The sequence below is a fragment of the Clupea harengus genome, chromosome 5 (assembly GCF_900700415.2).
Source record: "Clupea harengus chromosome 5, Ch_v2.0.2, whole genome shotgun sequence".
Lineage (NCBI taxonomy): Eukaryota > Metazoa > Chordata > Actinopteri > Clupeiformes > Clupeidae > Clupea > Clupea harengus.
Window position 1 is genome coordinate 20,424,762 of NC_045156.1, and position 16,466 is coordinate 20,441,227.

At 44.4% G+C, this 16,466-nt stretch overlaps 1 protein-coding gene and 1 long non-coding RNA gene across 2 annotated transcripts; both read left to right on the forward strand.

Moving 5' to 3' along the window:
• Positions 1-861: 861 nt before the first annotated feature.
• bin2b (bridging integrator 2b) lies at positions 862-10,687 on the forward strand. Its single transcript, XM_012824857.3, has 13 exons — positions 862-1,220; positions 1,370-1,552; positions 2,528-2,608; positions 3,813-3,867; positions 5,253-5,347; positions 5,544-5,639; positions 6,227-6,334; positions 6,584-6,669; positions 7,305-7,380; positions 7,568-7,650; positions 8,100-8,817; positions 9,606-9,701; positions 9,912-10,687. Exons 1-13 carry the CDS (start codon positions 1,218-1,220, stop codon positions 10,023-10,025), a joined length of 1,794 nt encoding a protein of 597 aa, XP_012680311.2. The 5' UTR covers positions 862-1,217; the 3' UTR covers positions 10,026-10,687.
• Positions 10,688-13,709: 3,022 nt separating this feature from the next.
• Positions 13,710-14,975, forward strand: LOC116220535. The gene is made up of 3 exons (XR_004163728.2): positions 13,710-14,086; positions 14,242-14,419; positions 14,854-14,975. It is a non-coding gene; the product is annotated as an uncharacterized LOC116220535 (long non-coding RNA).
• The last annotated feature ends 1,491 nt before the right edge of the window (positions 14,976-16,466 follow it).

Genomic DNA, 16,466 nt, shown 5'->3' on the forward strand with positions numbered 1-16,466 from the left:
TATGCCACGATAATTTGTTTAATTTTGATTTAGAATGTGTTTAGATATATACTTATGTTATTAGCCTATTTATATAACCTGTTATGGGATACAATTTCACATGGTGCTTGGGGGCCCTATTTGAAGCACCTCCCTTTCTAAATCTGATAATAACACCAAAGTTTATGCTTTTATCATAAAATACATGATTGTTACGCTAAACTGACCACTAGTCAGCCGTGGTCTAACCATAAATTACAATACAATTCTATACATCTGACTGAGCTCGAGCCCTATGTCACGTTTTGATTTGAATGGAATATTTGAGTTTTTAGCATGTTCTTGAAAACTTAACCAGCGTTTCACTACTACTACACTACCGCTGGGTGGGAGCATTTACCAAAGTGAGTAATACATGTCTACTTGACATATGCTTGACCAAAAACAGTCAACACACGTGTCGAGTTTTCCTTTGGGTTTTAGTGGAACTGCATCAGAGTAGTTGTAGGACAACCATGCTAGCGATAGCTATGAAATTAACGGAATCTATCGCTAGTCAGTGACCTAGCCCTGTCATATCTAACATATGCTATCGCTGACATCCTAACATTAGCTGCAACGTTAACGCTCAGAAAGCAACAACGTGCTCATCATGACCTTGCAACATGCCAAGAAATGACAAAAAGATATATGGCTGGTCTCAGTTTAATGCATTGAAATGTAAATATCAAATTGTTCGTAAATTGCTAACGTGCGATAGTTGACATTAGCTATTTGTGAGTCTTCATATTATAAAAAAGAAAAACCTGCACCACTTCTCTTAACTGAACAGGTATCAGCTGTGCTGACCTCAAACGATAAATGAACCCCAGGCAGGGTTGAGGTGTGAAACGTAGGCTACACAACCTAGCTAACAAACATTTGATATCAACCTAAGCCAATTTAGCTATCGATACCTAACTTAATTTGACAGGTGAGTTAAACACGATATGTCTAATTTAGGATGTTCTCGTAAGCAAACTACTCCAGCCAAGTGAAGTATTTGTATCTGGCCATCATCACGTCAGCTAGACTTCTCACTTACGCAAAAGCAATTTTGTGGGTAGTGTTTTTTTTACCTGTCCTAACACATCCCTAACGTGAGTAAGCTTGTGCACGCTCAGACAAGAAACAAGAGGGGGACTGAACTGAACCAAGTCAACTTGCGGTGTAGACTTCTGATTACCACTCTCAGAGATATGGTGTGTAGAGGAAAAGCACTTTAAACAGACCAATGATTTGTTACAGCAATATGCAGTAGCCTACAATAGAGTGTATGAAACGGAGTACAAGTCCGCTAAGAGACACCCTTCTCCGATTCTTCTCCGCCCCTCTTTTTTTTTATTTCAAGGAAGCCATAAGACCGAGGACAACTATCTGCAGCAGGAAACTCGGAAAGAGAGTTGAAAGTGATATTAGAGAAGACAAGATGGCAGAGAATAAGGCGGCTGGCAATCTTAGTGGCAATTTAGGAGCTGGAGCTGGCATATTTGCCAAACGCGTTCAGAGAACATTCAGCAGAGCGCAGGAGAAGGTAACGTGTCTGGATTCTTGGTTTATCGCATGTTTAACATACTGTTCTCTAGACGAAACACTTTTGCTTATTCGTGAATCAGAACAGTTTGTGGTAGCCTTGATAAGATTGTCTGTTCTTAAAGTATGTATTTGGCTGCATTCAAAGATCTAGGAGTGTTATACATGAGCAGAAAGTTGATTAACCAGTTGGGATGGGTGGGGAGGACACATGTAACATGACTGAAAATGATGTATCTTGTTATAATCCTGAACAGTAGGTTTTGATGTACATCAATTTTACTTGAGTTGAATTTTGACTGCAAAGTTATTGTTGGTTAAATACACTTCAAGGTCTGAGCTGGGCGTTCTGAGAAACGGTGATTCTTGAGACAAGATTAACATGAGCATATCACTCCTAGTGTCAGAGGGACAACACCCACGCGATGCCATCACATTGAGAGGCTCACATATAAACATAGTTAATTTGTTTAAATTTGATAGTGCACTCCTTTTTTTTGGTTAGGAACAAATCATTCTCTCTTGATTTTCATCAGTCAGTGATGTGAATGCTTAGCATATTCATATTGCAGCTGTGTGGACACAAAGCCAGTCACTTCCTGCCTCTCAGCTCACTTCCCCTCACCCTGAGCTACTGTTACTTGGTGGCTTTCTGTTTTTGGCCTGGTTTTGGATCTGACACACGGATGCAGGCTGTGGTCTTTCTCCAGCACACCTACGTGAACTGAACCAGTGCACCGGCCAATGACAGCTGCCCAATGGAGGAGTGTATTTCAGCCTCTGCTATGCTAAACAGTTTATGCTTAGCTTAAAGGTTGTTGAAAGTATGTCCCCGTATAAAATGTTCACTGTAACACACTGATGATGTGGGAGAGTTTGTGTTGATTGAAGTATGTGTACGTGTTTAAGGACAGGTCTTGTGGTGATGTATGAATTATGTATTTGTTGCCTGATGCTTGTCTTGTGTCTGTGACAGGTTATGCAGAAGTTGGGGAAGAGTATAGAGACCAGAGACGAACAGTTTGAACATTGCTCTCTGAATCTTACCAAACAGCAGGTATGACACTGGGCTCTGCAAAACACCCACATAGTCCCTGGACCTGAACCGTGGCTTTGTAGTGTACGTCAGGCAAAAGGCAAATGCATGACAACCAATCTGTGTGACTCCAGAAAGCCCCTGTGTTTGGTAAATACGGTGCAGGGGGCATCATTATCAAAATGATAACGATAATAGCCAGGCCATTAACATGATGAGCCTTCTCTGTGTTGATCACTAGCCTCACTCCTAAACTCAGCATCCCGTATTGAAGTCTTTATGAGATAGAGAAAGTTACTTCATCAAAGCTTTGTTATCAGTGTGGTAATTGTAATGAAATCCATTGTCACTTGACATTTGTTGGTCATCTAAAAACATGGCATAGTATAGTAAAGAACACGGAACATTTTAATGTTTTATTATAAACACTCATACGTTTATACATTTATTCTTTCCATACACATGATTTCTCTCCAGAGGTATTCAAATATCCACAGAATTGGCTGCAAATGTGTAGTGCTCAGGTAGACAGACAGTACACTGTTTGTACACTGTTCTGGCTCTATTCATTGATATTTCAGCATATTAGATGTACTTGTTGTCTGTGTGTACACACATGCACATGTATCTTCGCGCTATCACAGGAAGTTACTCCACCCTCAGACACTTTTTTTTAAATTTCCACAGCTACTTAGTGTGGTTGTCCAATAGTAGGCCAAGTTGCCATATTCTTTTGCACTTGACAAGTTCAAATCTCTGAACCAAATTACATTTAAAAACTCAGTAACACTGTCTGAACAATATAATGACAGTCTTTTGAAAATTACATTTAATAAAGAAATAGCCATACAGAAGTAATACAGGAGAATGCAATTCAATTAGTCTAATAAGTTACAAGGAGTGAGTCATTGTTCACCCATTGTGCGTGTATGTGTAGTGGATGAATAGCTGCTTGGTCAAACATTGTGACAAATCCTCATGCTGCAGTACGTCTGTATGCCACTCTGTGTTTGTTGATGGTATCAGTCATCGCAGTAGCTGGTTGCCAATGGGGTGACTGTTCATTCCTATGTTTTATAAGTTATTCTTAATACCAGTGACCTGCTGGTTTAAGTGGACAGTCAGTTTCTTAGTATGTAGGTAGAGGACCGCCTATGCCGGTCTTCATTAGTGAACTGTAGGACTCTCTCTCAAGTGTTCTTTGCATCTCCCAATCTGTTGTCAGACCGACGGAGCAAGGCTTTTCAAAGATGTCAAGGCCTACTACAGCGCTGTCAAAGGTACTCACTGTTTCTCAATTCCTGCAATTTGCTAAGCAGCCCACAAGTTTGTGAGCATGGCTGCAGATTTAGTTTTCATAATCAAATTAAAACTACTAGAGTGTACACTTCTCATTCAAAACTGTTTGGTTTCCTTGTAACCAACTTGTACAGGGCTTTGGTGCTGTGTTGTATATCTTGGATGTCTTTCTAACAACTAATTACAAAGTACAGTTGCTTTTACTGGGTTACTAAATTGCTACACTACAGCTGTGCCTTTGTTCCAGTGATGCGTGCATTCAGCAGGTTTGAAGGTCTGAGTTGGGTGTCTCATGATGATACAGTTTCAACCCAGTCCTTGCAGTGTGTAACAGATTTGTGTTCAGTCCACCAAGGGCCACGCACCGATTTGAGAAGATTAGAATCAGAAATGGCAAAGTAATGACTGCCAGGAAGAGTCCACTTTCTGATCTCGTTTTGTGGAAAAACAAATCAAGAAGTGAATGTCATCTATAATTAGAACACAGGACGTTCTCTGTGTGTGTGTGTGTGTGTGTGTGTGCGTGAGTGAGTTGGGCAATACTGTCTGCACTGCTTTAAGATGAAGGCCCACCCATGTTATGAACTGGTCAGCAGTGTGGCAACTCTACTCGTAGTGTACAGTAGAATAGGAAGATTAAGAGGAGATATGATTGCATTCACTAAACTGTTCATTGGCCCGGCATGTTTGCAACATAGTAGGAAACCACAAGGCGGTTGTTCTAGGCGGAAGTGTAGCCTGACTCTGACCACACGCAGGCACAGAATGCAGTACAAATGCTCTTTGGCTTTGCAGTGCCAGCTATACAGACCATACAAATGCTTACAGCACACTTACTGGAGAACCAGAGAAAAGCTGCTGTAGAAATATGTCACACAATCTGAAATCAGATTAACCACACTAGAGCAATTTTGCTATGGGGTGGGCATTTTCCAGTAAATGTTAAGCTATTATCATAACATGGAAAAGCAGCCTCAGTGTTTATCTTTGTCTCCTGTCCCCTTTCTGTTTTAGTGTACGCAATTGCAAGGCAAATTTAGCTTTCACAGGTGTGCACAGTTTTAGCCGCACTTATCAGGTGCGTGACCACGGGTATGGCAACCCAAGACCAGCTCTGGCAGTTCCCAATCCTCATTTCTTTGAGCCCATACTTATTTCCTATTTTATTAGATATTTTTATCTATCTGTCTTGTAAGTGCTATTGCATAAATGCCACAGCCCTTTAGTTCTTCTAGGGTTTAGTAGGAGTTGTGTTTACTGTAATATTCTCTCACATTTTCTCTCATTGTTTTGACTACAAAAATAATGTTGGTAGAAGTATTGCCAGTAAGCCATGTGTGATGTATCTCTTTGTAAATTCCCTCAGTAATGCATGAGACATCTAAAAAGCTCTCCCAGACACTCCAGAGTATCTATGAGTCTGACTGGGATGGACAGGATGATATACCTGCCATTATGGAGGTAAGACTGTGTGTGTGTGTGTGTGTGTGTGTTCAGTTTCTATACACATGGCTTATCATTTCATGTGTACATCAATGTAGAATACTGAATAAATATTGCCACTGCCTCATTATTTGAAGTCTCCCTGTAAGTCTGCTCATTCAATCTCTTTCTCTTTTATTGTGTTCTGGTCACTCCGTCCGTCTCTCTGTTTTAGAGTGAGGATCTGCTGTGGAATGACTATGAGGAGAAGCTGAACGACCAGATCATGCGCACCATGGAGAACTACAGCAGTCAGTTCCCTGATGTCAGAGTGGGTGTAACACAGTGGCTCGGCTCTCTCCCTCCTGCAACATCACTTCCTGTCACACTCACAGAAAAACAAAGTTCGGCACTTCGGTTAAGACGGGCACCTTCAGTTTGGTTCAGTTGTGGCTTGTGGGTTGCAGCCGTAGGAGTCAATGCATAAACACTGCATTCCTTAGCGCACAGACTCAACAGACTGTTGCGTAAATACTGCACAAGTGTTCTTTCTATTGAAGCCCATTTTTTTTCACTCCCTCTATCCAGTCAAATGTACTCAAGTCTGACATGGTTAACTACATACGAAGCCTCATTTTATATATTCAATGGACTGTCGTAGTAGTGGTAATCCCCTGCGTGTCATGCCAGCCTCGTCAGTCCTCTGCTAGGAAGTAAAACATTGAACAGAACTGGTGGGTTCCGTGCATAGGCTAAACAACACACTTGGAAGTCATTTTATTGTCTGAGCCAAAGCCTTCACTATTGTTACAATCTATTACACTTTTACAGTAGAAGGACTAATCAATTGACATTCAACTCAACAGAATTCTTTAGGTTGTCACGTTGGTTGAGAGCGATGTGCTTTCCTTTCCACAGGAGCGTGTAGCCAAGCGAGGCAGGAAGCTGGTGGACTACGATTCAGCCCGTCACAATCTGGAGACGCTACAGAGTGCCAAGAAGAGAGATGAAGCAAAGATAGGCAAGGTGGGGTAGTAGAAGCTATCAATCCCCACACACTGTGTGTCTGTCTGTCTGTGTGTCTGTGTGTGTGTGTGTGTGTGTGTGTGTGTGTGTGTGTGTGTGTGTGTGTGTGTGTGTGTGTGTGTGTGTGTGTGTGTGTGTGTGTGTGTGTGTGTGTGCGTGTGTATTTGTGTAACTCATCACTCCTCGCTCATGTTCCTTTCCCTCTTTCTTCTTTGATCTGCCTCTTGTCATCCCTCCCTCTCTCAACAGGCAGAGGAAGACTTTAATTCCGCACAGACCATCTTTGAGGACATAAACAAGGAGTTGAGGGAAGAGCTACCGCAGCTTCATCAAAGGTAGAGCGAGCATTCCAAAAACACAGTGAAGTGGGGCTGTTTTGATGGTTTAGATTTCATAGCAAATGAATCCTTGTTGCTTTGATGCTCTTCTCTCTACATATATTGTTAGTTTGTTCACTGTGACAGGTGAACGCAGCATAATTGCAACGACATAGACCAGTCATACACACATTTCAACTCCTACAGGATGAATTTCAAATTACAAGTCTGTTTTAGAAATCCAATTTCAAATCTTTACACCTGAATGAACCGTAACAGTGTTTGTATGGGCATTGAGTGTTAGGGAGTTTAAATGCACACAAGGATTTGAAGTTACTTGTGGCTAGCAAGGAAATCAGAAAATGGTAAGTACTGTATACAGTCATCTAAAGCAGCTGTGTGGTAAAATATCAAATGTAGACAGGCTTTTGCACAACTTCTAAACCAGATCTTATTTGCTGTCCAAATCTGACTCATTTTACTGTTTACTGGATTATTAGGCATTTATAATTCAGAAATAAGGAACGCTTGAAGACTTTCCAACAGAAAACTTTTTTCAAATACCCATTGTACCCACCTAGTATGTGCTGTGTCAGCCACTGATGTCCCTGTGTCCACTGATGTGTTTCCATTGTGCTCCTCTGTGTCTGCAGCCGAATTGGATGCTATGTGACCGTCTTTCAGAACCTCTCCAACCTCAGGGATGTGTTCTATAAGGAGATGAGTGCAGTAGGTCTCAGTTTAGTAGTACCTTTAGGAAATCCTTATATCTGTTGGAAGTGCTGAAACACAAAAAACTTGAAAAACAAATTATCAAAACTTCCAATAGAGGTAGAATAATATGATATTTGGTCTGTGTGTGTGTGTGTGTGTGTGTGTGTGTGTGTGTGTGTGTGTGTGCGTGCGCGTGTTTAAGCTGAATCATGACCTCTACAATGTGATGAAGAAACTGGACACTCAGCACTCAGGCAGTACCTTCATTATTAAGGGACTCAACAGGTAAATCACACAACTTGCAGTCTGGCAAAGGTTCAGTTACATACATTACAAGCATACAGAAACGTTTATGAAAGCTGATTGAAACGAGAATCAATACAGGCAGTATTTGTGAACCTTGATGTCAACCGATGTTCTGCCGACAGGGTTGTGTTATGACATAATCTGGGTTGATGACCGCATGTCATTTTGCAATGTTTTGAAGGCTAAGTATTTCTCTGTTATGTCAAGACCAAGTGAAATGACACCAGTTCATATTCTGTAAAAGCAGTACCAAAATATGTCCAGGCACTAAAACAGTGACAGTCTGACATACCAAAAATGTGTTTGTGTGTTTCCCTTTGTTTACGTCCTTCTTATTTTTACTGACCATTTCTTGTTTTTGTTCTTTTCTTGTACACAATGGCGCATATAACTACCATCCTCTTGGTATGGGTTCTTTTCCTGTGCAGCACCAAGTCTAAGAAGAGGAAATCCGTGGTAATTTCTGGTCCCATCCCCTGCAACACGGCCTTCCCCTCCAGCTCTGCCCCATCCGACCCGCACAAGTTGAGCTCTTCGCATGAACCTAATGTCACCATGGATGTGGCTTCTGTGGACACGGTGGGCCACAGGGACAGCGCCTCAGATTTGGAGTCCGTTAGCTTGACCGACAGCGACACACCGTCAACCCACAGACTGTCCATGTCATCGGAGGGTGAGGTTGCCAGGATGCTGACGTCAGCCAATGAGAACGGACACCAGACCACGGAGGCCCAATCGGAAGCTGGCTCAAGCATGAAGCAATGGTCAATGGATGTGTCTGACACGCAGGCAGATCGGGAAGAAAGCGAAGCGCCAAAGTCCCCAGGAACAGAGAAGCCCAAGCGACCACCTCTCCCTACGCCACGCCTCTCCTTGACCCCCTCTGAGAGCACAGCCCCACCGGAGACTCCTGCAGCCAACAGTGGGAACAACAACAACAAGGAGGAGGGAGAGGGAGGGGAGCAGCAGCAGCAGCAGCAGCGGCGGCCAGACATGGATGTAACAGAGCCTACAGCAGCAGCAGAAACGGCAGTAGCCACTGAAGACAGTGGAACAAAGGAGAGGATGGGTGAAACAGCTGTGGTCTCAACTCCACTCTCAGCCAGGGACTCAGACGACACAAACCCCCCTGGCTTTCTCTATAGGGTGAGCCCCTCAAATCATCCCTGCACCGTCCAATTGAGTCACGTTTGTTGTCTGGATTAAGTTATGCACTGGTCCTAATGCCCCAGTATGAATGCAGCAGCAGTCCTAATGCCCCAGTATGAATGCAGCAGTAGCTCTAATGCCCCAGTATGACTGCAGCAGTAGTCCTAATACCCCAGTATGAATGCAGCATTAGTCCTAATGCCCCAGTATGAATGCAGCAGTAGCTCTAATGCCCCAGTATGAATGCAGCAGCAGTCCTAATGCCCCAGTATGAATGCAGCAGTAGCTCTAATGCCCCAGTATGACTGCAGCAGTAGTCCTAATACCCCAGTATGAATGCAGCATTAGTCCTAATGCCCCAGTATGAATGCAGTGGCCCTAATGCCCCAGTATGAATGCAGTGGTCCTAATGCCCCAGTATGAATGCAGTGGTCCTAATGCCCCAGTATGAATGCAGTGGCCCTAATGCCCCAGTATGAATGCAGTGGCCCTAATGCCCCAGTATGAATGCAGTGGCCCTAATGCCCCAGTATGAATGCAGTGGTCCTAATGCCCCAGTATGAATGCAGTGGTCCTAATGCCCCAGTATGAATGCAGTGGCCCTAATGCCCCAGTATGAATGCAGTGGTCCTAATGCCCCAGTATGAATGCAGTGGTCCTAATGCCCCAGAATGCAGCAGTAGTCCTAATGCCCCAGTATGAATGCAGTGGTCCTAATGCCCCAGTATGAATGCAGAGGTCCTAATGCCCCAGTATGAATGATGAGTTTTGGATCTTGCTTCCAGGCCAGAGCCCTAGAGACTCAGGAGTCTGAAGATGACCTGCTGCTGCTGTTTGGAAAAGATGACATGATCCTTGTGTTTTCCGACTCCGAGGAAAAGGTTTGTTTGTTTGTTTGGTTGGATATTATTGGGATGGGATGTTTACATTGTGCTGTTCCTGATACATGATAAAGTAGAAGACTGATCATGTTTGCTTGTATTTCCTATTACCTGTATGTATATCTTTAGCTTCTCATCAACTTGTGAAGTTTGTGTACTGTTGCTGTTTCTCCACATAATATTTTCCTCTCATTGTGTCAACTCTCCCAGCCGGAGGGCTCGGTGTGGGGCGTGAGGGAACAGGACTGGATCAAGCACCGGGATCTGGTGCTGCTCTCAGGGACCGTCATGGAGAACCTGATCCAGCGCCTCGATGCTAACTGAAAGCTGACTCCCCCTCCATACTCACCTCCTTACCCCAACATGCTGTCACCCATGTGCTCTCTGACTCAGTGGGAACCCGGCCCCACCCTAACAACCAGAGGCCCCCGGATGACACCAGAGTTGCAAGCAGTCACAAGACGGAGCTATGGTCAGAATCTGCTCTTTCTCTGCGTCACACAAATAAAACACTTTGCCTAGAATTCACTGCCGTTTCCACTCGCCAACCCCACCTCTGCCTAGAAATTTGTACAATGTTGTGCCTTGTTTTTATCATTTTATGTCCATAACCAGAAGTTGTCACTCCTGGTGCAAAAAAGAAGACCCGTGTCAGTGTTTTGCAAATAACTTGTTAGCAACGAAACAATGAGTCAGTTCATGGCAGGCTCTACATTCTCCACAAGATCATGTCCGTCCCAGCTTATGACTGTGCTCTCCAGATAATGGTTTCATCACAGCTCTTGCTCAGTGAAGATAATCTGCTACGAAATGAGGTGAAATTGACAATTGCTTCCATTTTTAAAGTGGGTTGCTTTTTTTAAACTGTGAATATTATAACATTTATGTGTGTGTGTGTTTTGTGCGAATGTGATGTACAAAATATAAACCAATGTAATTGTATACTTCTGTTCTGTTAATGTTCTGTTGTAATGTTTTCTCTACAATAAAGTTACTCTAACCTTTATCAGGCTTGTTGCTTGAGACATCACCACAAGTGTCATAACCATCTCGGCTCCCCCCTCCTTTGAACACCTTGTTTTTAAACTGTCTGGCCCCAAACCCAGGGGCAGTCATTTACCGCCCCCCAAAACCAAACCCTGCTTTCCCCTCTGATCTGTCTGAATTTCTCGCACAACTCTGCGCCATCTCTCCTTCCATTCTGCTACTTGGCGACTTCAACATTCACGTCGACTCACCTGACTCCACAACCTCTACAGAACTTCAGGATATTTTTAACTTTCTCAACGTCATTCAACATGTCGACTTTCCCACCCATAAAAAAGGACACACACTTGACCTGGTCTGCACTGCCGGCATTACCATCAGCAATCTAACCAGCATTGACCTCACCGTCTCTGACCACCTGGCTACCACCTTGGACATTAACACCCCTACCCCCCACGTTAAGCAGAAACGCACCATAACATTCCGGAACACCAAGTCCATTAACCTCCCCTCGCTTTCCTCCGCCTTGGCCGCCACCGTCTCTGCCTCTGTTTCTATTCCTACTGTCTCCCCTACTGCCCTGGTCAACTATTATAATGATGCACTTTCCTCCTGTTTTGACATCATCGCCCCCATAAAATCAAGTCACATCCCTCACCCGCTCCGCCCCCTGGTACACCGACCAACTTCGCCACCTTAAACGGCATGGCCGTCAACTTGAACGTCTGGCCAAAAAAACTGGGCTCACTGTTCACCTGGATGCCTTTAAACTCCACCAGCAACAATATATAGATGCCCTCAACACCGCTCGCTCCTCTTACTACTCCTCCATCATACAATCTGGCTCCAACAACCCCAGAACGCTTTTCTCCACCATCAACAAACTCCTCAAGCCCATAGACACCATCTCTACCTCCTTCACCACCAGCAAATGCAACTCATTTCTATCTTTCTTCAATGACAAAATCACTGTAATCCACAACCAGCTGGCTGCCTCCTCCCTCCCCACTACCTCCCCCCCCAGCCCTCAACATGACCCTCCCCTACTCCCAAGCCACTCACTCTCATCCTTCAGTTTAATCACTGAAACGGACCTTTCCTCAATAGTATACAGCATGAAAACCTCGACCTGTGCCCTTGACCCCCTCCCCTCTTCCTTAGTCAAGGCCTGCCTCCCCTCGCTCTCACCTCTCATCACCAACATCGTCAACTCCTCACTGTCCTCTGGTCTTGTACCCCCCCCACTCAAGCTCGCTGCTGTCACCCCCGCACTGAAAAAACTTGGTCTTGACCCTGACATCCCCAACAACTACCGGCCCATCTCCAACCTCCCCTACCTGTCCAAAGTCCTTGAGAGAGCTGTTGGCTCACAACTTAAGTCCTACCTCAACCTTCATAACCTCTATGAACCCTTCCAGTCCGGCTTCCGTTCCAAACACAGCACAGAAACTGCCCTACTGAAAGTCACAAATGACATACTCCTCTCTGCTGACTCTGGCTTCCTCACCATCCTCATCCTCCTTGACCTTAGCGCCGCATTTGACACCATCAACCACTCCATCCTCCTCTCACGTCTCCAGCACTTCCTTGGCATAACTGACACTGCCCTCTCCTGGTTCACCTCCTATCTCTCAGACCGACATCAATTCATTTCCATAAACAACTGTAAATCCTCCACCTCCTCAGTCACCCACGGTGTTCCCCAAGGTTCCGTGCTTGGTCCCCTCCTCTTCATCATTTACATCCTTCCCCTTGGACAAATCATCCGTCGCCACGGCCTCGACTTCCATAGCTACGCCGACGACACCCAACTCTACCTCTCATCTAAGACCATCACCTCAGCCACTCACTCCACTCTCACCATCTGCCTTGCTGGTATTAAATCTTGGATGCAACAAAATTTTCTCAAACTCAACTGCAATAAATCTGAAATACTCATTATCGGCCCAAAACACCTCACCCACTCAGCCCAGACTTTCTCCCTCAACATTGACGGCTCCACCATCACCCCCTCCACCCAGGTTCGTAACCTTGGTATCATCTTAAATCCCACCCTCTCTTTCTTACCCCACGCCAACCATGTCACCAAAACCGCCTTCTTCCACCTCAAGAACATTGCACGCCTCCGGCCCTCTCTGTCCTTCGCCACCACCCAAACTCTGATTCATGCCCTCATAACCTCCAGACTGGATTACTGTAACAGCATTCTATATGGCTCCCCAAACACTGTCCTCAATAAACTTCAATATGTCCAAAACTCTGCCGCTCGCCTGCTCACCTCCACCCGCCGTTATGAACACATCACCCCGGTCCTCCGAAACCTCCACTGGCTCCCGGTCAAACACAGGATCAACTTTAAAATACTACTCATCACCTTCAAAGCCCTCAATAACCTGGCCCCTTCCTACCTCTCTGACCTCCTCCCCCTCCACGCCCCTACCCGTTGCCTCAGGTCCGCCGGCGCAAACACTCTCAAAACCATCAGGACTAAGCGCCGGACCTGGGGTGACAGGGCCTTTTCTGTTGCTGCACCCTCCCTCTGGAACGACCTCCCTCTCCCCATCCGCCTGGCTCCCAACATAGAACTATTTAAACACTCTCTCAAAACCCACCTGTTCAACCTCGCCTTCACCTGACCATCCCCTGCTCCCCCCCCCTCCACTAATAGACTTAGTTGCTACTTTACTTTTATATAATGTTCTGTTTGTCTGTTTTGTCCGACCCTTTTTCTTATATTTTACTGTTGTCTTGTCTTGCTTGTCTTACAATGTCAAAGCGACTTTGGGTATATAGAAAAGCGCTATACAAATTTGAAGTATTATTATTATTATTATTATTGAGATTGACTATCTCTGAATAGTTTACTTCCTAAGTTGTTTATGAATAAACCAACAGAGATGTATATTTGTTATTAGGCACTGTAAGATACCCTTAGCTGATTTCGCAAGCATAGAAATGGCACAGAATACAAACTAGCACCAAGTGATCCGTTAATATTGGGTTGTCGCCCTCTGCTGGACAAATGTAGATGTACTGTAGCAGACGACGTGTGCCATAGTATGGGATAGTCTACTACTCTGAGGCGCACTGAATTACTCCAAGGTTCACTGCTCTCCAATTTGGAGACACACTCATAGCCACAAAATAACAGTCACTAAATATTAGTCAAAAGATACATTGTAGAGGTTTGTCTAAAACTACAGAGGTAACTAGCTATCAGCCAATGGACTTGGCGTGCCTACAAACAGCATCACAGTTGGCACTGATCAAAACAAGCTAGCTCGCTAAGTTATATAATGCAGCGATATATTTTGTGACATTGTGCCGCATTGTGCACTCGGATGGCAGTGGTCGGAAACACAGTGGACAGACATCGAGATAAATTGAACCAAAAACAGGTAGGTAGGTGAGTTTACTGCTGTTATTGTGGCCATCAAATCCAGAAAATACACCCATGTAATGTCCATGAAGAACAAAGGTATGTATGCTTAATGTATTCAGAGGCAGCAATTCCAGTCCACTCATGCTTAAGTGCATCCAGCCTATTCTGCAGCAGGTGGGATGGTCCTCCCTAAACCAATAGCCTGGGTGTCATCCACACCGACCTCAAGCCCGACAGCATCATGCTCGTGGATCCCACACGCCCGCATAAGGTTATCGACTTTGCGGTTTAGCCTGCCATGTGTCCGAAGCTGTGTCTTCGATTTACCTGCAATCTCAAACTCCCATCGGTGAGTCCAACAGGCCCCAGAGTGCAAATTAAATATATAAAGCTCAATCTGTATTCTGACCTTATCCATACTCACATAAAGAACTCGAAGTAAAACTTGGAAGGAAGAGAGGAATAATTGGCTATACGGAATTCCAGGTCTTTTGCCATCATCCTGATAAGTTTGGCCATGAGGTTGCAGCCCCCCTGAATTTTTCTTTGGCTTCCCTTTCTGTGAGGCTATGTGGTCTGTGAGATGTGTTATTGCTGAGCTAGAGCTACTGATTATGACTAGCTCAATACTGTGGATGGATCATATTGATTAAAAGCCATTTTTAGTTGTTGCTTCCACACTGGTACATACCTGGCCTTGTGATGTTTTTCATAAGTTTTCTTCTCTTCAAGTTCATCATATTTGTTGTCTGAGCATTCACTGGACAATGTGATTTGACACAGATTCGCTACCTATCCCAGACTCAGGGCTTTCCGGGGGAGTAGCTGCTGAGTACGAGTACACAAAGACCAGGCCCTTCGACAGAAGGCCTGGCTCTAGCTAGCCTCTCTGGAGACTAAAGGCATGTGCAGCATGTTCCTGCCTAGCTGTGATATGCTGTGCTTTATTTTAGCTTCACGCCTGTATCTATCCCCAGAAATCTCACACACAACTCTTGTGTCTTCTTTCTTTACTCAGAGATAGAATGTGAGGCTGAGATTAGTACCCAGTCCATGGAGTCTCATCAGTACATCGTCAGCTGCCTGGATGACATGATGCAGGTGTTTCATTTCCATTGTCGTCTCACGAATTTGTTCCTGACGGTGGACGTTCAGAACAACCTGGAGTGACCTGATGGTACTTCTTCTGAGGTAACTAATGCCATCAACAATGCACTGTGCTCCAAGAGGCTCAGGACAGCATGACTAGTCTGGAGAGAGCTGACGTCTTGGCAGAAAAATGCTTCCGAACATGCTCACCCACTTAACCACGCTCCTGTGACCCTCTGTGTCACTTCTCTCACAGTGTAAACAGTGTGGTCTCATTTCTTAGTCTGTCTGTCAACACTTTTTACAACATCGCAGTATAAGTAGATATGGAAACCAACAGTGATTCAAATATCTTAATTCCATGCTTGGTCAATTAACACTGTTATTAGTCCCCAGTACAGAGTCAGCTTTGTACACAAACAGTGACATCTGCACTTGTTCCCTGTTTCCAGATGTGATGTCAACAGTGTGTTCTATAAAATGTACCCTTGTTCAGTTTTTGACATCCTTATCCCTTGCAGTGCCATGTCCTGCTTTCAAAACGTGGAGATTTGCAATTTGGTGGTGCAGCTCCTTTGATTGCAAGAATAATCTGGTGGGCACTCTGGTGTGAATGCTGCAACAGGGCAGGGCATCACTTGAGCAGCTCTCACAGCAGAGTTCAGTCCAGCGGAGGCAGGAGGACCAAGGCCAGATACACCAATAGCCACGCTAGGTAACTCACACCACTCCGGCCTTACTTTGTTTAGGGTCTTCTTTTCATAGACTTATAGGTGCTGTGTGCGGTAAAGTAATGCTTTTGTCAATGTGTACTCTTTATGCACTGACAGCGGTCATGAAAATTGATGCTCTATGAAAAACTTGTATATTCATAAAAGTTAACAGCTCTTGCTCTCACCACAGTTTTAACTTTATTGTTATGCATTGCAGAGGAGTACCTCAGTCTATACAAGAAGAATAGATGTTCAGGGCTTGACAAAACACACAACATTTAGTTACAAGCTTGATTCCATGATTTCTGTTTTTTTTTACTAGGGCTATAAGAGGGCTAACAACATTAGTTGGTTGAGTGTACATGACATCCAGGACTCTGACTCGTCCACAAGCAGCCATCTTAGATCTAGGCGGCTTCCTGGGTTGTGCAGAATGGATGGATTGTCTGTGTCTGAATATGCCTAGAATGCATAGGTAAACTCAAGTATGATTGTATGCAAGTGTGTATTGTATGCTAACACCCATATTTCTAATATTGTGAATCCTTCATTATTAACTCGTACGCACTGAAAGGAAAACATAGCTAGGTGGTC